Source organism: Balaenoptera ricei, chromosome 11 (assembly GCF_028023285.1).
Source record: "Balaenoptera ricei isolate mBalRic1 chromosome 11, mBalRic1.hap2, whole genome shotgun sequence".
Classification (NCBI taxonomy): domain Eukaryota; kingdom Metazoa; phylum Chordata; class Mammalia; order Artiodactyla; family Balaenopteridae; genus Balaenoptera; species Balaenoptera ricei.
Genome location: NC_082649.1, coordinates 3,969,983 through 3,995,713, shown reverse-complemented (window position 1 = coordinate 3,995,713; position 25,731 = coordinate 3,969,983). Strand labels below are relative to the sequence as shown.

General features: G+C 43.7%; 1 protein-coding gene across 1 annotated transcript in view; it reads left to right on the top strand.

Moving 5' to 3' along the window:
• The window catches only part of LYRM4 (LYR motif containing 4), a 122,123-nt gene that overhangs the window by 17,591 nt on the left and 78,801 nt on the right, over nucleotides 1-25,731 (top strand). Inside the window, exon 2 of the mRNA XM_059937854.1 lies at nucleotides 15,035-15,155. Within this exon, the coding sequence (XP_059793837.1) occupies nucleotides 15,035-15,155 (121 nt within the window). The remainder of the gene's footprint in view (nucleotides 1-15,034; nucleotides 15,156-25,731) is intronic.

Sequence of the window (25,731 nt, the reverse complement as noted above, 5' to 3'; positions counted from 1 at the left end):
CTTTTAAGAAATATGGCTTGAAATTAGAGTCAAAATTTTGACCACTCTTCTTTATGCAGAGTAAGATGGTTAGTTACAGTGGAGTGAAGGGACAGGCTGAGGAAAGGGCTATGGAATACCAGCCTGACACAGGACACTCAGGTAAGACCAGGTTCCACATCCACAGATCAGCATCTTCTCAAAGCCAGAGCTGCCCACAGTCCTGAGCACTGAGGCTAAGACCACTGTAGGGGAGGAAAAACTTACTCAACTCTCTTATGCTCTGTGCACGGAGCCTGTGAATTAAACTGTCAGAAGACTAACAGGAGAGACCATGTACGAATTTTATTTCATGTTTGTATTTTTGCATAGCATGGAAGGACCTTCATAGAAAAGTGACAACCCCAAAAAAGCAGTTAGACTTGGGGGCTTGTATACCATTTTTACAAAGGACTGTAAATTGTGGAGCAGTGACTAGACAAAGCCAAGGGATTTGGGCAGCTAAGGACAGGATATTGTTGGCAATTGAGTAGGAAATATATGGGGGAAACTAACAGAAGACAAGGGTTATTTTAGTGCGGTTTGTGCAGACTCATCTCAGCATAAACTCCCCGTATCTGGTGGTAAGAATGTTCTCTTCTTCCTGGTACCAGGAGGACACCTTTCTCATGGGAAATTTATGCCCTGCTTTTGGCAGAAAAGAGAAGGGCAGAGAGCCCTTCCTGCATCTGCTGTCTCTCAGTTGGCCTTCAGCTCAAAATAACCAAATGCCAAAGTGGCATATTAGGGCGTGGAATGTTCTCCCCTTCATTATCATGATTTGACTTTGGACTTGGCTGTGGGATCTGTATGGTGGGGACCTTTTGGAAGAAGGGGCGGGGAATATATTGACCATCTCTGCTGTGACTCATGGACCTCACACATCTAAGATCAGCTGATGCACTTATTAGGCTGTGTTGCTAGAGGGTTAGAGGAGATACAGGTGCAGCTGTGCCTGGTTTGCGGCAGGTGCCCTGGATCTGTTAGCTGCTGTGAGAGGAGGGTCTGTAAGTAGCCTTTAATGAATGAGCATGACTTGCCTGTGGGAATTGTTGGCACACGCGCTGGGACCTGCCCTTTCAGCCTCCAGCCTCTGAACCTTGAAGGGGCTGCCTGGGTAGAAGTTTTGTCCAGATCAGCATTTCCCAAAACGTAATGGGTGTTACTGGAGGGGGAGAAGCCCTGTGAAGGAATCCAGGTGCCTAACTTTGCTTTCTCACATTTCCAGGTATCTTCACTGATTTAATGTGTAAATATTCTTTGTGGCTCTTCCTGAGGGAATACTGGTATTTTCACACAGTGCATGGTGGGAAATGCGGGTCCACATGTCAGATCTGACTCTCTCCTGCTTTAGGCTCTTGAAAGCACTTCTAGGCAGTTGGAGGGCTCCCCAAATCTGCCACATCACCCATTGTCTGCCTGTCATTGTTGATCTTATCCATGAGACCTCCTTATATCTAGGAAACATACATTGCTCACTTATTCTTGCTGGTGACTAATGGCAGGAGGAAAGGATAAAATAAACAAAAACGCATTTTATTTGGCTTCTTTTTAGCAGTGCTGATAGGAAATTTTAATGAAGACATTTGAGTTTAACGACCAAGAGGAATTTTTATCGTTCGTGCTTTATTTTCCCCCATAAAGTGGAAAATCCAAAATTCATTGAATATTCTACCATACATAGTTATTCTCCTCAAATTTAAATCATTTAAAGGTCCTGTCTTACATTGGCATGGTTCACACTGTAATTTTAAAATAAAATTTTTAAAACTGTATTCTGTAGTCTAACTTTTAACGCTTATTACATGATGAAAGCTTGGGTTTGCTTTTTTGGTACCAGGTCAAGCTCATCTCTGGTAGATGAGGGGGTCGCGAGGGAAGAAGCCAGAAAATCCCATCCCTGCACATGGCGCTTTTATGTCATGGTGATACTTTTAAAAGAAATATGGCCAGATCCATAAGAAGAGGATATGTATATGTGAGGACAGTTAATACTTGAGCACATTACCTTTGGTTTTTCCCTCACAGGAGTAGTTTGAAGGACTCCACAAATGAAGGACATGTTTCTCTTTTGGTCCAGGAACATGTGAGGAGGGGACTGTGGGTCTGAGCTCTTCGAGTCCAGCTTGCAGGGTACCTGTGCTGTCTACACAGCCGTGTCTAAAACCAAGAAACGGGGAAGCCAGGACCCCGCCGCCGCTCGATCTGTAGGCCTCGCTGCCACAAAGCTAGACAGTGTTTTATAGGTGGCCTTTACTTTGATAAATTGGTTTACATTTTGAAAAATCTTGTTTGCAGCAAAATGTCAGTGGCAATGAGGATAGATCCAAGTGGTAATTAGAAGTTTAATTTTGATGAATTGTAGGGTAAAGATCTTAAATGTTTTTATGCACCAAAAAGGAAGCCTGAACAGAAATACTCCTAAACTTTTCCTCTAGGGCCTGAGGAGAGCATCTGCTACAGGACGGTGGTACTTTTTGTTCTTTCTTTCCATTATTTATTGTTTTTTATTTTTTAAAGAGACTGTTACCTTTTTAAAAATCCCCATAGAACTGTACCTAAAATCTGCAGTTATATAAAAATGGTTTTTAGGTCATAGTGTTTTGAATATACTTTTTGTTAATATGTACATAATTTTCATATTTATTATTTTAATACATAGAGACCCATTAATTTACCATAATTCCTTACACACACATCTGTCTATTCCATAACTACACCTGGGCAGCTGAACTCAGCTGGACAAAAATCACCGAGTTTGGCAAACTGGTACCCACCGCACTGGGTGTTACCACCCTCAGCTGGCTCTTCTCATTGCATAGCGAGTTCCGGAAGTCTGCTCAGGCTCTCTGTTTCTGAAATAATTGTTTTAAACCCCTCTTCTCAAACTTCCAATCCTCCTCACTCTTTTTTAATAATTTTGTTTTCTGATGTGTACTCCAGAAGCCATAACATAAAAGAGTAAACTCGTACTGGCACAAACACAGAAATATAGATCAATGGAACAGGATAGAAAGCCCGGAGATAAACCCACGCACATATGGTCACCTTATTTTTGATAAAGGAGACAAGAATATACAATGGAGAAAAGACAGCCTCTTCAAAGTGGTGCTGGGAAAACTGGACAGCTACATGTAAAAGAATGAAATTAGAACACTCCCTAACACCATACACAAAAATAAACCCAGAATGGATTAAAGACCTAAATGTAAGGCCAGACACTATAAAGCTCTTAGAGGAAAACATAGGCAGAACAGTCTGTGACATAAATCACAGCAAGATCCTTTTTGACCCACCTCCTAGAGTAATGGAAACAAAAACAAACAAATGGGACCTAATGAAACTTAAAAGCTTTTGCACAGCAAAGGAAACCATAAACAAGACAAAAACACAACCCTCAGAATGGGAGAAAATATTTGCAAATGAAGCAACTGACAAAGGATTAACCTCCAAAATTTACAAGCAGCTCATGCAACTTAATATCAAAAAAACAAACAACCCAATCCAAAAATGGGCAGAAGGCCTAAATAGACATTTCTCCAAAGAAGATATACAGATGGCCAACAGACACATGAAAGAATGCTCAACATCATTAATCATTAGAGAAATGCAAATCAAAACTACAATGAGGTATCACCTCACACTGGTCAGAATGGCCATCATCAAAAAATCTACAAACAGTAGATGCTGGAGAGGGTGTGGAGAAAAGGGAACCCTCTTGCACTGTTAGTGGGAATGTAAATTGATACAGCCACTATGGAGAACAGTATGGAGGTTCCTTGAAAAGCTAAAAATAGAACTACCATACGACCCAGCGATCCCACTACTGGGCATACACCCTGAGAAAACCATAGTTCAAAAAGAGCCATGTACCAAAATGTTCATTGCAGCTCTATTTACAATAGCCAGGACATGGAAGCAACCTAAGTGTCCATCGACAGATGAATGGATAAAGAAGATGTGGCACATATATACAATGGAATATTACTCAGCCATAAAAAGAAATGAAATTGAGTTATTTGTAGTGAGGTGGATGGACCTGGAGTCTCATACAGAGTGAAGTAAGTCAGAAAGAGAAAAACAAATACCGTATGCTAACACATATATATGGAACCCAAAAAAAAAAAAAAAAGGTTCTGAAGAAACTAGGGACAGGACAAGAATAAAGATGCAGACGTAGAGAATGGACTTGAGGACACGGGGAGGGGGAAGGGTAAGCTGGGACGAAGTGACAGAGTGGCACATACATATATATGCTACCAAATGTAAAATAGATAGCTAGTGGGAAGCAGCCGCATAGCACAGGGAAATCAGCCTGTGCTCTGTGACCACCTAGAGGGGTGGGATGGGGAGGGTGGGAGGAGATATGGGGATATATGTATACATATAGCTGATTCACTTTGTTATAAAGCAGAAACTAACACACCATTGTAAAGCAGTTATACTCCAGTAAAGATGTTAAAAAAAAAGAATAAACTCAGTTGTCTTAGCTAATTCCGCTGATTTTTTTATTTCATTTTTAGTTTGTTTGACCCATTTTTAAAATACCTGTTTACTATTTTCTTATGGGATACTATAGCCATTCTAAAATGTTAGGAAATATTTCTAATTTATTAAACTCTGCTTTTATTTTATTACTAATAAAGCCATTAGTAATTACATATTACTATGTAAGCCATTAGCTTTAAGTATGGCTTTGACTACATACTTTCATCTAAGTATGGCTTTGACTACATTCCAAAGATTTTATGCATTATCTTTTTTATTATTTTAAAAATACTTTCTTAGTATGTAATGAACTTCTTCCTACACCCAGTTGCTGTTTATGAGTGCATTTTCAAGAATTCAGGGTTTTTCTTCATACATGTACTGCACTGTAGTCCCTGAGTATAGCTGGTGGTGTTCTTGCTGAAGTTACCGGTGCTGCCCCCGCTGCTGGGTGCAGCGAGGCCTCTTCCAGCCTTTGTCGTCTCCTCTCTAGGACTCGGGACGCTCCTGCGTGCTCTCTGCTTGTGAAGTGTGCCTCCTTGTCTTGGGTCTTTCCTCCTGCACTCTGCCTGCTCTTAATTACTGGCACTGTTTCTTCAGGGCTCTGTCCCAGGCTAGCTTCTCTTCCCATTCTCCTGCCTTCCTCCGAGCAAACTCATCTGCCCCCACGATTTTGCCTCCTTCTTCCTTATCAGCGATTTTCAGGTTTATTGCCAGCTTGGACCTTCTCACCAGAGATCCAAAACCATGTTTCTGGTAGCCTGGTGGACATATCTACCTTGTTGTCCCATTGTTAACCTCAAAATAAACTTGTAGAATCTCTTGTTTTTATCTACTGAATACTTCCTCTTTTCCCCATGGCACTGCTTTAATTTAATCCCCCATTGTACATCTCTTCTGGCTATACGTATTTAAGTATATTTCCTTCCCTAATCTCTTCTCCCACAGATTGAACCTTCACTATTGCCAATTTTTCTTTATTATGGTAAATTACTGATTTTATTATGTCATTAGGCACTTTAAAATAATTCATAAGTAATGATTATTGTAATAATTTAGAAAGCATAAATTCCAATAATCAAAAGTAATTATTGTTAACATGCTGTTTCCTTGTAGTTTTTCTGTACCTATATTTTACATAATTGAGATCATCCCGAATGTAAAGTTATATCCTTCATTTCAGAAAACTTAACATTAGAAGGTAAAGTTAGATTCCATATTCAACACCTTCCACTAAAATTAATTCCAGAAAGATCAAAGAGTTAAACATAAAAAGATAAATTATAAAAGTTCTCAAGAATACATGGGTGAATATTTTTTGTGATCTCACAGTAGAGAAGACTTTTGTACATATATATAACCAGAAGTCATAACATGAAAAGTGATACACTTTACTGTGTAAGAACTGAACGTCTTTATGTGACAAAGCACACACAAAGTCAGATGACAGGGCTTCCCTGGTGGCGCAGTGGTTGAGAATCTGCCTGCCAATGCAGGGGACACGGGTTCGAGCCCTGGTCTGGGAAGATCCCATATGCCGCGGAGCAGCTGGGCCCGTGAGCCACAATTACTGAGCCTGCGCGTCTGGAGCCTGTGCTCCGCAACAAGAGAGGCCGCGATAGTGAGAGGCCCACGCACCGCGATGAAGAGTGGCCCCCACTTGCCACAACTAGAGAAAGCCCTCGCACAGAAACGAAGACCCAACACAGCCATAAATAGAAATAAATAAATTAAAAGAAAAAAAAAAAGTCAGATGACAGTCCAAGGAGAACATTGCAACTCATCCCAAAGGGATAGTTTCCTTAACACCTTCCTAAATAGGTCTTACAAATCAATCAAAAAGACAAATCACTCAATTAAGAAAAGGCAAAGGTTATTAACAGACACAGAGGGCTTTAAACTTGTGAAAAGGTGGTCAGCAGCACTCATAACAAGAAAAATGTAATTAAAAATGAAATGAGAGACCGTTTTTCATCTGTTAGGTTAGCAAAGATCAGAAAGTTTGATGACACATGTTGGCAATGGTGCTGAAAACAAGCAACTTACATGTTGCTGGTGGAAGCTTGGACCGGTCCCTCTGCAGACAGAACGTTGATGATAGCAAATCTACCATATACATATCCTTTGCCCTACCGGTTCCATTTCTACGAACTGTTCCCAGACACACATGCATGTGATGCTATAGTAATAGCAAGATCAGAAACAACCTAAATACCCATTAATAAGGGGCCCACTAAATGGACTGTAATTCACGCATATGGTGGAACCCTGCACAGCCCTTTATGGGTCAGCTCATTTGTACTGACAGGAAATGATTGCTCAGACACATTTTTATTCAGGAATTAGAGGTGCGCTGTATGTTTAGAACTCCACTACTTACGAAGAGAAGTATACACATAGAGGGTATAATACGAACCCAGTATCTCTGGGAGGCTACACAGGAACCTGCCAACTGTGATTGCATCTAGAGAGAACAGACGGTCAGGAGCGGGAGGGAGACTGATAATTCTCCTTACACCTTTTTATACCTCCGACTTCAGTATCTGCGGCTTTAAGGTTTTTGAAGCATCTCTTTTAAAAGCTGCATAATGTCATCATTTATGAACATTTAAGGTTGTTTCTGTTTTTAATGCTTATAAACAGTTCTGTAATGCATATCTTTCTGTATACATCTTTGTACATATTTCAGATTGTTTCTGTAGGATCACTAAGAATAGAATTAGTGGATAAAAGATTATGAACATCATTATACATTATGAGGTATGATACTGTTTTCCCCACAGGAGATATAGTTCATATCCCACCATCAGGCTGTACATGCCCTTTAGGTTTTTTTTTACTTTATTATTTATTTATTTTTGGCTGCGTTGGGTCTTCGTTGCTGTGCGCAGGCTTTTCTCTAGTTGCGGCGAGCGGGGGCTACTCTTCATTGCAGGGCACGGGCTTCTCATCGTTGTGGCTTCTCTTGTTGTGGAGCACGGGTTCTAGGCACCTGGGCTTCAGTGGTTGTGGCACTCGGTCTCAGTAGTTGTAGCTTGCGGGCTCTAGAGCACAGGCTCAGTAGTTGTGGTGCATGGGCTTAGTTGCTCTGTGGCATATGGGGTCTTCCTGGACCAGGGCTCGAACCCGTGTCTCCTGCACTGGCAGGCGGATTCTTAACCACTGCGCCACCAGGGAAGCCCGAAACTCTCTTCCTCTTATTCATGTGCACAAAGAAAAATGACCTGTCATATTATTGAATCAAGGAGTACGTAAATATCAGCTATCCAGAATTTCCAGGGAATGCATCCTTCTGGGAAGCTGAGTTCCCATAGTTTACTAGACGTTGATGCTGTAAGTATAGGAAACTTTCTTTAAATTTTGTCTCTTGGTTAGATATATTACACATTGATACGTGGACATGTGTCACAGAGTATAACTGTAATCTACTTTTCCTAGGTTTTTTTTTTTTATATATAAATTTATTTATTTATTTTTGGCTGCGTTGGGTGTTCGTTGCTGCACGTGGGCTTTCTCTAGTTGAGGTGAGCAGAGGCTACTCTTGGTTGTGGTGCGCGGGCTTCTCATTGCAGTGGCTCCTCTTGTTGCAGATCACGGGCTCTAGGCTCACAGGCTTCAACAGTTGTGGCACGCGGGCTCAGCAGTTGTGGCTCCGCGGTGTGTGGGATCTTCCCGGACCAGGGCTCAAACCCGTGTCCCCTGCATTGGCAGGCGGATTCTTAACCACTGCGCCACGAGGGAAGTCCCACTCCCTTTACTTTAAAAAAAAATTCTGCTAATTTGACAGACAGAAAATTATACCTTGTTTAAATATACATTTCTTTGATTATGACCAAGGCTGAACATTCATATATTTATATCACCTATCTCTCTAAATTTAGTCACTCTTTGGGCTCTCTCGTGAATTACTGGTCCATGCTGCTCACTCATTTATTTACTGTGGTCCTTCTGTCCTTCTGTTCGATTTATATGCGCTATTTATATGCTAAGGATATTAATCTTTTGTCATATTTGTTTCTAACTGGGTCAGGTCTTTAAGGACGAGTAGGAGTTAGCCAAGAGATCAAGCTGGAGGAGGACATACCACATGTGGAGAAATAGCAGGCCTTCCTTCAGGAAGAACTGAGAAAACTCCAAGTCTTCCCGTAAAGCTACAGTCAGTGGTTCATTCTGGAAGTGGTGCTGGATGGGGTGGGATTGATGAACAGGAATATACCGTCCATGCTAATGCACTTGACCCTTATCCTGAAGATAATAGAAAACCGTTAGGGAATTGTAAACAGGGAAGTATATAGTGGGTTTTCTTTACAGCTGCTCCCAAAACTGAGAGCCTTTGGTCTCCAGAGTGGGTTTCCTAATAGTAACTTCACCTCCGCACCCACACCCTTCTCATTGGCCACTGTCCTCCTTCTTAAAAATAATTCAACTCAGTTATTTCACTTACACTTACTGCTTATGTCACTAGCTCTTTCCCTCATAATGCTCTCAGCCGCTTTTCCTAACACATGCTTGGCACTTGAACTATTTGTAGCAGTACTTGGAGCAGTGTTGGGAGATAAGATGATCTTTTTAAGCTTTGTGATGCCAGAGACAATTTTTTTTTAATGGCTTTGCAAATGAATAAGAACTTGGCTTATCCCAAGTACTTGTCAGAGGTTGGATAGTAGGGGTTTATTGGCCCCTGGAGGAGACACAGCTTGGAGTTGAAAATCCCAGACTGTGTTCAGCTGGGTTCAGAATCTAGCTCTGCCACTTACTGGACATTTGATCTTGGCCTTTTTTTTTTTTTTCCCAATCTCTGAGTTGTAGTTTGTGCGGATTAAATCAGATAATGTATATCCAGTTCTGAGCACAGTACCCTGTGCATGGTACCTGTGCCAGAAATCATAGGTATTATTTGTTATCCCTTTGGACCCTCAAAACAGCACTGCAAATGACTAGAAAGCAGCCCTTTTCTTTGTGGATTTTGAAAATAGAAATCTGAGGTTATACTTATCTCTACTGCATTCAGTATTACCTGCTTAAAGTTCTTTTTTTATCCTTTCTTAAAATATTTTTCCTCTGACCTTGGAGTTCAAGGTTTTAAAAGTAAATATCTTGGCATTGTCATCTGGTTGTTAAATCTCAATGAACCGTCTCAATTTTTTATAATCACTTCTGAAACATTTTCTCCATTAGAACTTTAATTACCTACAGTCCACTTTGTTCACACTTATTATTCATAGGTTATACACCTTTGCCCTCTTCTGAAGGTTATTTTTTTCTTACATATTTCTCATCAACTTATCTTTCTGTGTTTTAGACTTGATTTCCTAGTTTGTCCTCTCTTCTGGCTTCTGTAATAACTGTTAACTTTTACTTCCATCAGCTGTGTACATAATTATCCTCTAACATTGCAGTCTTTGTTTGGTGGGGTTTTTTTTTTCCTTTTTTTGCTTTTCTTAAAAGAGGGCAAATGTAATGTAGCTCCTATACTATTTATCTTTCAATTTTCTTTAAAAGTCAACCTATTGAATAATTTACATACAATAAAGCATCCACTTTAAGTGTGAGGCTCAACCTTTTGACCAATATACAGTCAAGAACTGTTCCATTGCCCCAGAGAGTCTCCTCAGCCCCTCTGAGTTCCCTTTGCCTGGCTCTTATTTCCTCTTTCATGATTTGGGTGTGGATTTCATCCTCCAGCCGCCCCTGAGGCCAGTAACCTTGTTGATCTCCACCTCCCACAGTGCTTACAGGATAGGCCTCCTAGACTTCTTCATTGGATTCTCATGGTGAATTTTGTAATCATTCCCTTTCAGAGGTTAGTTCAATCTTTGTGCTACAACCCTTTTCATTCTATTTCTTTATCAGTTTCTTACTCTTTGTTGTGATTATTAGTATTTTTCTTGAAGGTCTCTTTGATATGATATTTGGATAAGTTTGTATATTTAGTAAATATTTATTAAGCACCCTCTGAGCCAGGCACAAGGAAGATAAAAGTCCATACTGCGTGGGGCTACCATTCCAGTGGGAACTTAAACGTTCATAAGAAGGAAGCTTTCTGCTCTGTTCCTTACCCAGAGTACTTATGACCTTCAAATGGTCCTTGAGCTTTTCCTCTAAAGCTGTTACTATGCATTTTATTATACACAGCATACGTACACCATAATCCCAAGACTCTTGCATTAATCTGAGGTGAGAGCCTGAACCAAGATTAGAGCTGAGGGTTTGGAGAAGTGGAAGATAATGCAGAAGACTGTAGGTTGAAACAGTAAGATTTTGTGATTGTCTAAACGTAAGGAGTTAAGGGAAAGGAAGGAATTTAGGATGAATACCCAGATATCTGACTTGGACGCTTGGCTGTCTGAGGATGCTCCTACCTAGGAATGAAATGCTGGCCACTGGGGAAAAGGGAGAAGAAGATGATAACTTCAGTTTGGAAAGCGTTCAGTGGGAGAATTTGTCGTGGGCATAGTGAGCGCCTTTTGTTGGCAAGTCCAAAAGGCAGTTGGGTTCTATGGATTGGGGTTCTACCAAAACTTTCTAGAGAAAGTTCTGGTAGCCAATGGCATATATACATATATGGTAGTTGAAACCTTGGGCGTAGACGCGTTTACTGGAAGACATGTTATTAAAATGAGGTCCAATATGGAGCCCTAGAGAATACAACATACAAGAGGTAGCAGAGTCAGATAAGCCCGCACAGAAGACTAGGAGGAAACAGCTAGTAGACCTAAAGGATAAGAGGAGAGACGAGCCAGCTGCGGAACTCTCCATCCACAGAGCAAAGATAGACACCTCAGTAACAGTTTGCAAACACTATCATGTCTCACTATAAAAGTTGACTTTAAAGATCTTACTTTACTACATATTACGAAAATTTTTGTTACCTAAAATTGGTGGCCTATGTATGCACTGAGGGGCCTTTAGATATTAAGGCTTGATGAATCTTAAGACTTGACCTCAAGAAGTGAGCAGACAGCAGTGTCACGGGGGCACACAACATGGTTTCATCAGGTAGTGTGGCCTCAAGGGTGTGTAGGGTGAACAGATGATCTGGAAGCAGCAGTAGGGTCCAAGGGCGTAGCAGTACTCTCCTCTCAGCCCCGTGGAGTGTGGAGGCAGGATGAAGCAGCTTCCCCCTGATGGCTGCGAGGGAAGCATGTCTTCAGGAGCAGGGCACCTCCGAGTTAAGGCAGGTGGATGGAGGACGTCCTTCCAAGCAGGTGCAGGAGTTTGCCCCAAAGAGGCCAAGAGAAAGGGTTGAGTCGTTTTGTTCCTGGGATACTTGACTTGGGGCTGTGGGAAGGGGAGAAAGCACAGATGTTTCTACAGGATGGATGAGCAGAGAAGCCAGCGTGTGGGGTGGTGACGAAGGATGTCAGAAGTGAGGATATTACATCAGCTGGTTTCCAGATCCCACCTCTTGCCCGCTGAAGCCAATGTGAGCCTCCAGGTGCTGGGCGGCGGTGATTATCGTGGCCTGCATTTGGCTGACAGTGGTCTGGAAAGAGGCGAAGCAGGACCTCAGGCACTCTAGAGCCGTCGTTACTGCCGGCCGTATTGCTCTGCGCCAGGGACATTGGAGTGGCTGGAAGAATCTCACAGAGGAGTTTGATCCTTGCAGTGGGGAAAGGAGAGCCAGTAGAACCTGTGTACACTGGAGGTCTGTTGGCATGGAGGGGGAAGGGGGGTGGAGAAGAAAAGACTCGTGGGAATCTCCTGCACAAAGTAGCGCTAAGGAACTGCAAAGCTTCGGGAGGGTAGAGGCAGAGTAGCGGTGTGTGAGCAGAAGCCCTGCTGTTTCTGTGGCTGCCGTCCACTTTCTCGTGGGAGCCGTTGCTCTTCTGTTGCCCCTTACGTGTTCATTTTTTGTGTCTTATTTCAGACAGCCTCTGACTCACGCTAGGGTCGCCCTAACGCAAGCCACGGTGCAGCAGCTGGCTGCCATCTCCATGGCGGCGTCTCGCGTTCTTCCTCGAAATGTTCTTGCTCTTGATACAGTCTAGGGACTGATGGCAAGAACGTGTTCGAGGATAAATGGTTTCCCTTGGCAGCGGTGAAAAAAACGCAAATGATAAAGACCAAGGCGGGGCAGGATTGAAATAATTGGTGGTTAGCCCCTTCTTAGAAAATGAGAAGGCTCAGCCCGATTTGTGATTACCTTCACAAAATGACGACCACTTGAGATAAGAATCATATAGCTAAAAACTGTTCATGCAATAGTGGCTTTATGGTCCAGAACCAGTGTGGTGTCCTCTCTTGGGGCAAAGGGAAATGCCTGTGTTCTAGACGTGGAGGGGGAGGAGGAGCAAGAAAGGGGGGAGGGAACCGTTCCGTCACTCATTCCACAGGTGTAGCCAGAATTTGAATGACAGCTTTTGATTGCTTCAGACACATTTAATTGGAAGATCAAGAGCTTCGTTCCTTTAGACATAAAGGAGATTTGGGGAGACTAGAATACACAAAAGCACACTTAGAACGCTGACCTTGAGCTCAAGTGATACAAACTGTTGAGTGTCTTCAGCGATTTTCTAATTTCCTTAAACTTTAGAAGAACTTAGGTCGTTGCATCCCGAGACATACTCCTTTGTTCCTAGCTATTCTGGCTAGTTGCTGGCTTTTAGAAGAATGAATTTAGTAATGACTACTATTGCCCATTTTATTTTTCCAAAAAGAAGAATTAAAACACTGGATGATTCCCTGAGGTAAATTCCTGTTGTAAAACCAAGTCTGCATATGGAACGAAATATTAGAATTCAACTATTTTGTTCCTTCTCTATTCCCATCACCAGCAGAAAGAAACTTTTGGAGGAGCGTGTGGGTGTGAGGGAGAACAGAGATGTTGTGTGACACAAATACCAGTATGTTGTGCACGAAAGGTGCCAGAGATTGCTTTAGCCGCCCAGCTGCTGCCTGCTGTCTTGTTAGATTAACAGCTGTACTTGAGGAAAATCTATATAAATCTATGTATGTATATCCGTTTCCAGTCCCCGTGACCCTGAGATAGATGCCGAGCACCCAGAAGCTCCGTGGCAAACACTCCAGAAGGTTCCCGTGGGGCTAAGATGAGACTCCGCAGCAGCTCACATCCTAAAGTGCAGGCTCCGAAACTGTCTACTTTTCTCCTTATGGTTCTTAACGTTACAAGATTTCATTTTCTCTTGCTTTTAAATGCAGATGGACTTGATATTTGAATGTTTAATTTTCTTTTACGTTAGGAACGTTTATCTAAAACAAAATTAGTCCTCTCCAAAGTAAGGTTTCCCAGTTCAGTTGTATCCATCCCCCAGCTCCCAAGGAAATTGCATTCCCCTTTCCTCATTGCTTTGCCGCTTTTTCCGTTCTTCTGTTTCTAAATGGAACTAATGGTTTCATGTGGATTCTTTAGCTGGTGTTTCAAGGTAAGTGCAGAGCAACCTGAGAGCATACAAACACTGGAGACAGTCGCGTCTGGTCTGTCTGACTTGGGCTGCATCTCCTTGGTCCTCGTTTCTGTCTGGTGAGGCTGGGCAGGCGTCGGGGTTAAGGCCATCACTCTCTGAGTGTGGGAGTCCAGAGGTTACCGACTTTTGAATCGTCTACTGTAGCTAATTATCCACACGACAGCCTGGTGTGACCCCGAGGGTGCAGGGTGAAGCACAGGCTGACGTGAGGAGAGGGGGTACTAATTGCATTAAGGTGTAACAAGAAGAGGAAGAAGAAAAAAATAGCTTTTATATCTTGAGTTTTTCTATGTACAGGTTTCGTACCAAATTCCAGACACACATTATAAAGCCTAACCTTCCCAGCAGCCCTGAGAGGTGGGCAGTATTATGCCTGTTTGACAGGCGTAAGATGAGGAAACAGGGGCTTATGTTAAGAAGGTTGCCCAGGTTCTCACAAACAGAAGGAACTTGGAAAAGAATTCAAACCCAAGCCTGTCTGATGTGCAAGGCTCGCGCTGAAACCGCTGCCCTGAACTGCATGTGTTGTGTGTTGGGCGGGGCTGGGGGGTGTTTATGCGTGTGCACGTGCGTGCACTTTAGAGATGGAGAAGAGCATTTTGGTGTCATCGCCACGCTCAACGGTGGCAGGATCGCAGTATGGATCCTTGCCTGTTGTGTTCCACAAGAGAAGGTGGGATGAGACTGGAACGCTGACCCAAGCGTGGCCTCGATCACCGTCTTGGTACACGCACGTGCAGTGCGTCGTGGCACCTGTCCATTGTCGTGTTGTCTCTGCACGTCGAAGGTTCAGTTATCCATGTTAATGGAGGGAGGCCAGATGTGAGTAACCGTGAAGAGCCAATAATCTAAGGAGTGTTTCAGTAGCACTTTACCATTCACACCTGACTGTTTGGAGAAGATTCATCTCCCCGAATCTGTCTGCTCCGTCGTCCCAGGACAGTCGTGGATGGGCCTGTCCCAGGAGCAGAGGGCAGAGGCGATGATCCACAGGGGCCCAGCAGACAGCTAATTCCTAAGGAACCACTTTTGAATTCATTTTTAAAAGCATCGTTTCAGACACACTGACACCTTGTCCTTTTTTCCCTGAATTCGTTTAGAACTTACGCCATCAGGAGGATAAGAGATGCCTTCAGAGAAAATAAGAATGTAAAGGATCCTGTGCAAATTCAAGCCCTAATGAATAAAGCCAGACGAGACCTTGGAATAATCCGTCGACAGGTAAGATAGTTCAGTGATGTACGGTTTTTCGTTAAGAGCTTTAAGCTTTGACATGTCCCCCTTGATTGGTGTTTGTGATTCACACCACGGGATCATGAAACTCTCTTCCTCTTTTTTATTTATTTTTATTTTTGGCTGTGTTGGGTCTTCGTTGCTGTGCGCAGGCTTTCTCTAGTTGTGACAAGCAGGGACTACTCTTCCTTGTGGTGCGCGGGCTTCTCACTGCAGTGGCTTCTCTTGTTGTGGAGCACGGGCTCTAGGCGCCTGGGCTTCAGTGGTTGTGGCACGTGGGCTCAGTAGTTGTGGCTCGCGGGCTGTAGAGCGCAGGCTCAGTAGTTGTGGTGCACGGGCTTAGTTGCTCCGCGGCATGTGGGATCTTCCCGGACCAGGGCTCGAACCTGTGTCCCCTGCATTGGCAGGCGGATTCTTAACCACTGCGCCACCAGGGAAGCCCGAAACTCTCTTCTTCTTATTCATGTGCACAAAGAAAGATGACCTGTCATATTATTGAATCAAGGAGTATGTAAATACCAGCTATCCAGAATTTCCAGGGAATGCATCCTTCTGGGAAGCTGAGTTCCCATAGTTTACTAGACGTTCATGCTGTAAGTATAAAACTTTCTTTAAATTTTGTCTCTTCGTTAGATATATTACACATTGATACGTGGACATGTATCACTGAGTATAAATGTAATCTACTTTTCCTAGTTTTTTTTTTTATGTATATAAATTTATTTATTTATTTTTGGCTGCGTTGGGTCTTCGCTGCTGTGCGCGGGCTTTCTCTAGTTGCGGCGAGCAGGGGCTACTCTTCGTTGTGGTGCGTGAGCTTCTCATTGCGGTGGCTTCTTTTGTTGCAGAGCATGGGCTCTAGGCTCATGGGCTTCAATAGTTGTGGCACGCAAGCTCAGTAGTTGTGGCTCCGCGGTGTGTGGGATCTTCCTGGACCAGGGCTCAAACCCGCGTCCCCTGCATTGGCAGGCAGATTCTTAACCACTGCACCACCAGGGAAGCCCTTTCCTAGTATTTTGAAGTCATAATTCAAGATAATGTTGCCCTTTTCTTGAAGACACCGCTACGAACCTAAATTTTGTTGCACGTGGAAGGTGTATCTGCAGGTGCAAACGGTGTGAAGCACAGCTGCTTAGGCACTGACCGCAGAAGGACCCGGCGAGGGGTTTTTATCTTCCTCTTGTCGAAGCGCTGGCGGCTGCCTTGGCTTGTGCTGGCTTTGCTCTTTCTCGTGAGGTAGAGGGAGCGTCTGCAGCAGGCTGGCCCACTGGGTGGTGTGATGTGTCCTTGTCTCTGCAAAATTAATCAGGGAGCCAAAGGCTAAAAGCAGCCTGCTGTCGATTGGTTTTCTCACCCTCTAAAAAATCATCCTTTTCACTCTTTTTCTCTGATTCAGCAGCAGTCACACCATAAGCTCCATTTCTGCTTCCCTTCGTTTTTCTCTCTTCCTTGCAGTAAATTTGTTCAGGGGTAGAGGGAAACCCCTTACGTTTTCCTAAGATCTGTGAGTGTGTTGGAAAGGGCTTCTTTAGCATTGTCAGGAGATGCCAGCTTGGCTGACATTATGTCATATCATGATATATGACATGTGTATCAGGATATATGTTTATATCTCTGACCCTTCTTCATGCTTGACTCTAAACAATTCAAAAAAGAAGCAGTACTAAAAACTAGTTTTCATTTTATGTCAAAATTAATAGTCTTGTTATGTTGCCTACATAATGGAACAATCCCTTCTAGAATAACATTTCAGATTCTGACAACTCTCCTTGAGTTCTACAGTTTATCTAGCAATAGGATAACTTGGCCACATTCAGACAAGCCTAGGAAATGATCTTTAACTAAGAGCATGAAAAGATAATAGGATAGTCAGAAAAAGAAGCTGGTCTGCACATTTGCATGTATGTTCATAGTGGCAGAGAAAGGAGTTGCCATTTTAAAAACTCTAGAACAATGGCATTTTCCATGCATCAGTGGTTGAATTTTATGGGATGCTTTAGCACTGGAACTTGGAAAAACAAGCAGCCTGCATCCTTATTTTGCATAAACTCAGGAAGATTCAGTTCTTTGGCACTTTCCCATGCAGAAGTTGGCAAACACCTCAGAGTAGAAAGTGCTTAGAAAAGGGACCTGTAAGTAATCCGTGCCACCATTTCTTTAGTTATGCAATTGTCTGTGTTACTTCTTCGTTTGAAATGCTTTTAGAAAAGAAGAAAAAAAAGAAAGGATAGACTGGGTCTCACCAGACATTCCCAGGGAATCCACACAAAACAGACTCAAGCTCTGGAGCCACGGGTCGGGCCCTCCCCAGGACAGCCTGCCAGGTGCACCTTCCTTGATGGGGGGCAGAGCCCGTGCGGCCCGCTTCCGGGCCCAGGGCGTCTGTGTTAACTAGCAGAGCAGCGGGTGCTTCCCTTTCACGTCAAGATTGCTCCTGAACCCGAGCTTCATGTTGACCCGAGTTAGCTTATGAGATGCAGGCGATTCCCCAAGCCCCCTTGCTCTAAGCCTGCGAAGCTGGCCTTGGCCTAAAGGCCTAAAATAGCATCTGTATTTTCTTCACACTGGCCACTGTGACAGCTTCTAACTCGCCTCCCTGTCTGCCCCAGTGGTCTCTTCTCCACAGGCTGCCAGGGTGAAAAATCAGAGCAGGTTACAGCCCTGCTCAAAACCCTGCAGGGGCTTCATCCCCGACGACGAGCCTGCAGTCCTCGTGAAGTCGGCAGAGACCCTCCACGGCCTGTCTCCCTCACCCGCGCCAGTCCATGACCCCTTGCTGCCCCGGCACCCGACCCCCAGCCGGTAACCCTCTGGGAGCCTTTGTCCCCTTGCCTGGAATAGTCTCCCCAGGCCTTCGCAGAGCTGGACCCCCTTTTCACTCAGGCTTTCACTGAGGTTGCTCGTCATCACAGAGGGCTTCCCTGACCACACTTGGCTCTGCCCCCTGCCCCCTTACCCCTACCCCCTTACCCCTACCCCCTTACCCCTGCCCCCTTACCCCTACCCCCTTACCCCTGCCCCCTTACCCCTACCCCCTTACCCCTGCCCCCTTACCCCTACCCCCTTACCCCTGCCCCCTTACCCCTGCCCCCTTACCCCTACCCCCTTACCCCTACCCCCTTACCCTGCTTCAGAGTTCCTCACGGCACTTATCAGCACCAAAAATAGCATCACTTGTTGCCCTGTCTGTTTTCTCCTCTTCCACGAGGACAGGGGTCTCAGCTGTCATGGTCACCGCTGCCCAGGAGGCAGGAGCATGGGCTGTGGGGCCCGCCTGCCTGGGTTCCAGTCCTGACTCCTCTGGTCACAGTGTGACCTTCAACCAGGTATTCAACCTCTCAGTGCCTAACGTAAAACGCAGGTGGGAACAAGCCCAACTTCGTGGGTTATGGTGAGGATAAAGTAGGTTAATATATGTGAAGCCCTTAGAAAGATGCTGGCACATCATAAATGCTTGTATTATTGTTAATCAGAAGATCTAGACCAGCCCCGCATGGAGTTGGCTCTTAATTATTTGTGGACTAAATGAATCTATGAAGTTCGTCCCCTGGGGTCGAACACCTCAGTCCAGGGGTCTGTGCCACCAAAATCGTGGTATCTTGTTGGCTGCCCACAACCTCGCATGGTTCATGCAAAGGATCCATGAAAGGAAAGTGGAAATCTGATGAGGATCTTGAGACGTTACCCTCATGAACTGCAATATCCTTCCCATCAAGTCCCTTTTCCACTTGATACTTGGACTCAAAGACCGTCCACCAGGATGCACGTCGATCTCAGCATCATTTTCCGTGGATGAGAAAGCCTACAGCCACCTTTCCAGGCGCCAGCCACGCACACCCGTAAGGGCAGCACTCAAACTGAAATCGTCCTCTCAACACTGGTCCCCACCTCCTGCTGTCCAGTCCTTAAAGTGGGTCTCGCTTCAGTCAGCCGTGACACTAATGACACCACTGTAAGCACGGTAAGATTTCGCATTTTTTAAAGAAGTCTCTGAGAAAAGAGTTTCTTCTGGTTCTCTTGGGGTAGAGAAACCACGGTGCAGGAAAGCTGGATGCCTTGTCTAAGGGCAGCTGGCCAGACCTGACCTCAGGTCCCTAATTCCTGAGGGCAAACTCAGAAGTTCAAGGATGTGAGCTCCTGAGTCAGTAGAAACCAAAGGATAGAGATACTCTTAAGTCATCTCCCAGTTTTGTTCCCCAGATATTTAAGGACCACATCATCGTAGACCAGCCTCTCCTCAGAGGTCATCCTTCCTTTGTATCCTTACTGTGCAGAGATACTTAGTCTTCATGGGGCAACCCTGAAGGATTCTAGTAGCACCAGCATTTCTCACTGGCCTTTCACGCTGCTCCTAAGGATTACTCTGATTGCAAGAAGTAAAAGGGCAGATCGCGTTGCCCCTGTATGAGCCAGTCAGGCTGCTTTCGTTCATTCTCCTTAATTATGGCCTGTGGACTAGGAGCCAGACACACACTTGTTCTCTCTTTGCCACGGACCACCTCTTCCCCTGAAAGTTAGAATCCTCTCTCTTTCCAGCTACGTGCATCCTATCCTGTCCCGTAACTAGCAGAGACATTCTCCCACTTTTCTATAAACTCCCATTATTTCCGTATAAAATGGTTCTGTAAAGACATCTGGACCCTGGCAGCTCTTGTGAGTTCTTTCTCTGCTGGAAGCAAGTTCTGGACTAGCCCCCATTAAACCTAGTTTCCCCGTCTGCTTCCCAAGTGGGATCCGAAAAGTGGGAGAGGCCCTTTGTGTGTGTGCCAGCCGGCGCCAGGAAAGACGCACAGAAGCCGGACAAACAGCTGTCACCATCTAGGCAGCAAAGAAGTAACTGAGGACTTTCTACCTGAGACAGGAAACGGGGCTCCTTGGGTGTTTCACACCAGAAATAGGAGCAAGAAAGTCAACCAGACTTTGCTTTCATCTTTGTTCTTTTTTTCCATATTGCTATTCTGGAGATATTCCTTCTGATTCCCCTCTATAAGACATTTATTCGACTAACGATCAGTTAATCACCCCCACTTATTACAGCTCTGTAGTTGGTCATGCCCCTGAGGATTGTAAACAACCGTAACCAGCCTTACTGTGAAGTGCTGCTTAGCCGTGCTCCATAACCGCAGGGGGAGGAGGGGGTTCCCACCCCAGGTGACTCACAGAGGTTGTGTGTTTATCAAAGAGAAAACATTTTCCAAGCATTTCAAAGTACGGTTATATACCTAGCTTAATAGCCACATGTCTGTGAGAGAAAAAGAAGTAGAAGAGACAGTTGGGACTGGGAAACTGCATCTGCAGTAACCGAGTAGGTGCCGGGCCTGTGTTTCTACACTCTGATGAGATTTCCTTGAATACATGAATTACGATTGTGACTTCAGCTAAATCTTAAATGTGTAGCACCTTTTTCTTTAAACCTGGTGAAAACTAAAATACCTGTGCAAAGTGTGGGTTTATTTACAGCTGTGTGATACTCTCTGTTCATCAGAGTGCACCCTGGCAAGGCGACCCTTCCGTTCTTCTGGGCTCTGAGAGAGCAGACCTGGGTAACAGAGGTTCCCAACCACTCATTCACGTAGGCTAGTGAATTGAGCACTGAACTTACACCCAGATAATGTTTGGTTACTCTACCAGTGATGGGATATACGTGTATCCAACTAAACAAGGTTTGTGTGTAACATAAGTATTTGGATGAAGAAATATATTGTTACTGTAGTATGTAATTTTACACTGAGAAGATCAACTGGATATTATGTTTTCTGATTCTGGATAACAGCAAGGTGTTGGAGTTATACCATTTTTGCCAGCAGCTTTTTAGTGATGACAAGATTCCATACCACATCAGCTGTTCTTAAGCTAGTGTTTTTTTTTAATGAAGCAATTCAAATAGTGGCTGTGTCAGACCCAGAACTATGAACCTGCTGTTGTAAGCGGTTCAGAGCAGACATTACGTACAACCATTAAAGACACTAGGAAAGGGGTTGATGTTATGGGTAGCAGCCTTTTAATTAACCTGATTGTGTGTATATGTGAGATGAAGCACTTTCAGTGTTTAGCTTACACTTATTATTTTTGTGGATCACTAAAAGCGAAGTAATGTGCCCAGTTGATTGGCATTTTGGGTGGTGATAAGTGAAAGTCTCTGAAACCATATTTTTTACTTTCATTTGGTACTTCATGGTTTAGTTTTCTAATGACTGTTCAAGAGGAACGTCCCGCAGTCACTTTCTGAATGTGCCTGTCGTGAGATGAGAAGCCACTGAACAGTGACAGGCCTCTCTCACGTGGGTCTCCTCGGAGCCAGTGCCGGTGCCCCAGGGGGTGGTCAGACTTGAGTGAAAGGGATGCCTTACCTGCCCCCAGTGGTCACCCTGTAGAACAGCCTGTGAAAAGGTAGGAGTGTTTTATCTGTATGTCTTGTGGGGAAAAGTAATAATGCACTTCATCTCTCTTCAAGTACACTTTTAGCTTAAGTACCATTTTGGTAGTTTCAGGGGAATCTCTAAAATTTACTTGGAAATTGTTTTTATGAAGGAGAGGAAAGTCAGTCCATACATTAGGGGCATTTAAAATACATGGAAAGAATTATACATTATTCACAATATCCAAGAGGTAGAAGCAACCCAAATTTCCACTGACGGATGGATAAACAAAAGGTGGCATTTACATACAGTGGAATATTATTCAGCCCTTAAAAGGAAGGAAATTCTGACACAGGCTGCAACATGGATGGACCTTGAGGACTATACTCAGTGAACTAAGCCAGACACAAAAGGACCAATACCGTGTGACTCCGCTTATATGAGGTCCCCAAAGTGGTCAAATTCAAGGAGGTAGAAAGTAGGATGTTGGTTGCCAGGGGCTGGGGGAGCGGGAAAAGGGAGTTAGCGTTTAATGGGGACAGTTTCAGTTTTTCAGGATGAAAAAGTTCTAGAGATATGTTTTACAATAATGTGAATGTACTTAACACTACTGAACTATACGCTTAAAATTGGTTAAAATGGTAACTTTTTGTGGGGTTTTTTTTTTCACAATTAAAAAAAATTCTCCCTTCCCCTAAAAAAGAACTATATAACCAGTCCTCAATTTTTTCTTAATTGAGAAAAATAAAATTGAATGCCTCAGACACTGACTGATACTTGAGGCTGGGAAACCTAAGTCATTCGGAGCTGGAACTACAAGCCTTCAGCTTCTTATCTGTAAAATCAAAGGGTTACGCTGTAGTTTCTAAGGCTACTTCCACTTCTAAAATGCCATGGTTCAACATTTCACATCAATATCTGTCCCCTTCCTGATTATTTGCAGAAATAATGATACATTTTAGAGTAAATTACTCTATGCTCAGCTTCCCTTGACCATTTTTCACCAAGATCTTAACTTTCCAGAGTTTAGGCTATAGGTGAGCAAAGGTTTAAGCCAGCCACATATTTATGCCATCGTAAATTCCTAAAACTTCTCTTGGTCTAACCTTTCTGCTACGAGGAAAGTCAAAAGATTGAATTATTTTATTTATGTTGCTTGCAGCTCTGCTGTTAGCCTTCCTTTCTGGTAGAAGACATGCTATGGGTACTAAAGCATACCTTTGAGGAGAACACTTTCTTTCAAAGAAAATGGAGTGGCATTTGAAGAGCAATAAAGCGTAAGGGATGGGAATGCTCTCCCCAGCCCCTCCTCAGCGTTAATACTCTTTCTGTCTGATTTGACTCCACCCTGCCCCCTGGCCGGCGTCTCAGCTACGTGAAACACAAACGCACTGTGTGTCTTGCAGTCCATGCCCACAGTTTCTTTCCCTGTTTATCGAGCACCCACTCTATGCCATATAATTATGAATTGGTTTTGTAAGTTTTTCGGAGACAGAGTTGGGGTGGAATTAAGAGGTCCATCAGAACCTCACAGAAGTTCTTTCTGGCTTTGACTGTTTTGGAGCCAAGCCCATCCTCCCTGTTCTAGATACCATCTGTTCACTCATTTCATGGAACACAGCATAGGGTTTACTGGCATATCCCAGCAGTGCTTTCCCCTGTGCTTCTATAGACCTGCTAAGATTAGATCAAAGCATCAATCTGCATATTAAAAAAATAACACTAAAGCAGTCAGAGGCGAAGGAGATTTATGTACTCTGTCTTGGACTTGAATAAAAATCCTCAGGAAATCAACATGAATTTATATACAGTGACCAGAATTGCGCCCTAAGTGAACCCTATGTCTTTTGGATACATGAATCCTCTCAATATGAATAAAAAATTCCCCAGCCTCCTCAGAAGGTTTAAGAAAGCAGGGCAATGAGAAGGGTTTGTTTAGTTTTATAGCTTGGCCTATGTATGACATTTATTTTTTCAGCCTGTTCAATATATAGTTCCTGTGCAGCTATAAAAAGACTTCTTCATACAAGAATTTAAACTAATTTCCTCTCTGCTTTTTCTGGAAATTCCTTTATTTCCTCAAGTCTGGGACCAGAGTATTTTCCCACAGTTGGCATTCTTCTAGAAGAAATGTCTCTCAGTTGGAGACCACCCATTAAATTTGCTTCATTCCTCCAAGGTTGACACGCACAGAACAAGATTCCACTTCCTTTCTAGAGGAAGCCTGTATCACCCCTGCCTTTTTATGTACACTAATAGTTCTTCTGCATATTTCGTGTTCACAAGAGCTCAAATAGTAGTGCTGTTTATAGAAAACTTTGGCACGGGTTTCATTGGGAGTTTTTATCATGGTATCTGTCATTCTCCCATCTAGTCTAGCAGATGAGTCTCCTAGTCTAGTCTGCCAGAGCTGCTCACTCTTGAATTCCTCGAAAAGCCTTTTTGTTGCTGAAACACCTAAAGTGGAAGCAGATATTAACAATTCCGGAGCAGAAAGTACATTGATCTCAGGGGCAAGAGGTGAACGTGCCCATCTCAGCTCTGGTAGTAACTTGCCGTGTGATCTTGGGCAGGTGGTTTGTTCGCCCTGTTTCCTGCATCTGTAAAGGGATGATTTGATAGATGGGGGGAGGGGGGGTCTCCTCACCAGTGTCGGTTCGTCGCGCCCTCTCTGGGCATGGACTCCGTGTATTACACAAGCACTTTGAATGCCTGAGAGCAGCCTCGTGAGAAAGATACTAGTATCCTTGTGTGCTCGATGAGGAAATCCAGACTTGGCGTGTTTGAATAATTCTCCCAAGGACGCACAGTTAGGAGAAGGATAGGCCTGCATCTGTTCTCACTTTTTAGCCAGTTCTCAGAAGAGGGGTCACCTGGGTGGCCTTATCTTCACAGAAGGTAAACAACACGTAGGAGAGGAGGAGGGAAGATGTGTGTTCCTTTTTCTGATGGTCCATTTAGAGCTCTTATTAGAAGGTAGCAGCTTCCCCTCTGTAGGCTCATGAATAGTTTATCCCTAGGGGCTGGTCTCCTTTATCATTTCTCAAAAAACTCTCTCACCCTCTCTGCCTTCAAAAAGAAAAAACAATACAAAACCACAGTCTGAAAATGGTAAAGTTCAGCCGCCTTATTTAAGAAGTGTTTGCTCAGAATTTCCCCATAGATCTAGGGTCGCAGCTCCAATTGTGCTTTTCCTGACAAGCTATCACTGAAGTGCCCTTCAGCGGAAACCTTTTGATGCCTTACCGCCTGGCTTGTCCTTTCAAGTAATCAGAGTTAATTCCAGTCGTGCTTATGCAGAAGATCTTCTCCCAAGCTGACAGGGAAACAATGCCACATCTTCTAGGAAGGGTGACAGAGGGGCTCCCCCTGTTTATGTCCATTTGTGTTTCTGTCCCACATCCTCCGAGGTGGCAGGGAGGTGATGACGCCCAGCCCAGTGTGTGTATGAGAACATGTGCTCATTTCCTGAGCACTGGATATCTGCATTTGATGGGTTTTACAAGCATATATATGAAGGGTGGTTTCACCTATGCTGTTGGAAAGATTTATTTTCTAATTATACGTCTATCAGTCTAAAAACTGTTGTTTCATTCAGAGACATGATAGGAGTAGGAGGAAAGAGAAGAGGTTTTGAGTGAAATACACCTAAATTTAAATCCTAGCCCTTGTTAGGTAGCTCTCTATCCTCAGTCATGATATTTAATCTCTCTTAAAACTTTATCATCATTCAGTTTGTCTACTGAAGCCCAAGGAATACCATTCGTAAGTTAAGGTTAGTTTCGTACTTGCTTCGTGTTTGAAATACCAGAGCCAAATGATGTGTCAGAAATGTTCTCTCTTCCCCAAATCCGGTCATTAAGGCTGTCATTTCGTAGATTGGTTGGTTATAAATAATCGAAAGGCTCAAAATTCTCTAAGGTGTGGCACTGTAATAATCTTAGCTTTATTAAGTAATGCTGGCGCACAATCCAATCAGTATTTTAAATATATTCTTTTTCTTCAAGCATTTCCACTTCATACAACCTAACAAGTACTTCTCTTTTCCTCGCCCCCGCCCCAAATCTCATCTCCTTAATGTTGTAACAACGCCACCAACCTGAAGTCCCATGGACTCGCCTTCACAGTCTGTCACAAATTCGAGGTAGCATCACCAGAAAGTCCGTGACCCAGCAGGCTTCATCTGTAAAAGGTGAGGAATTGGG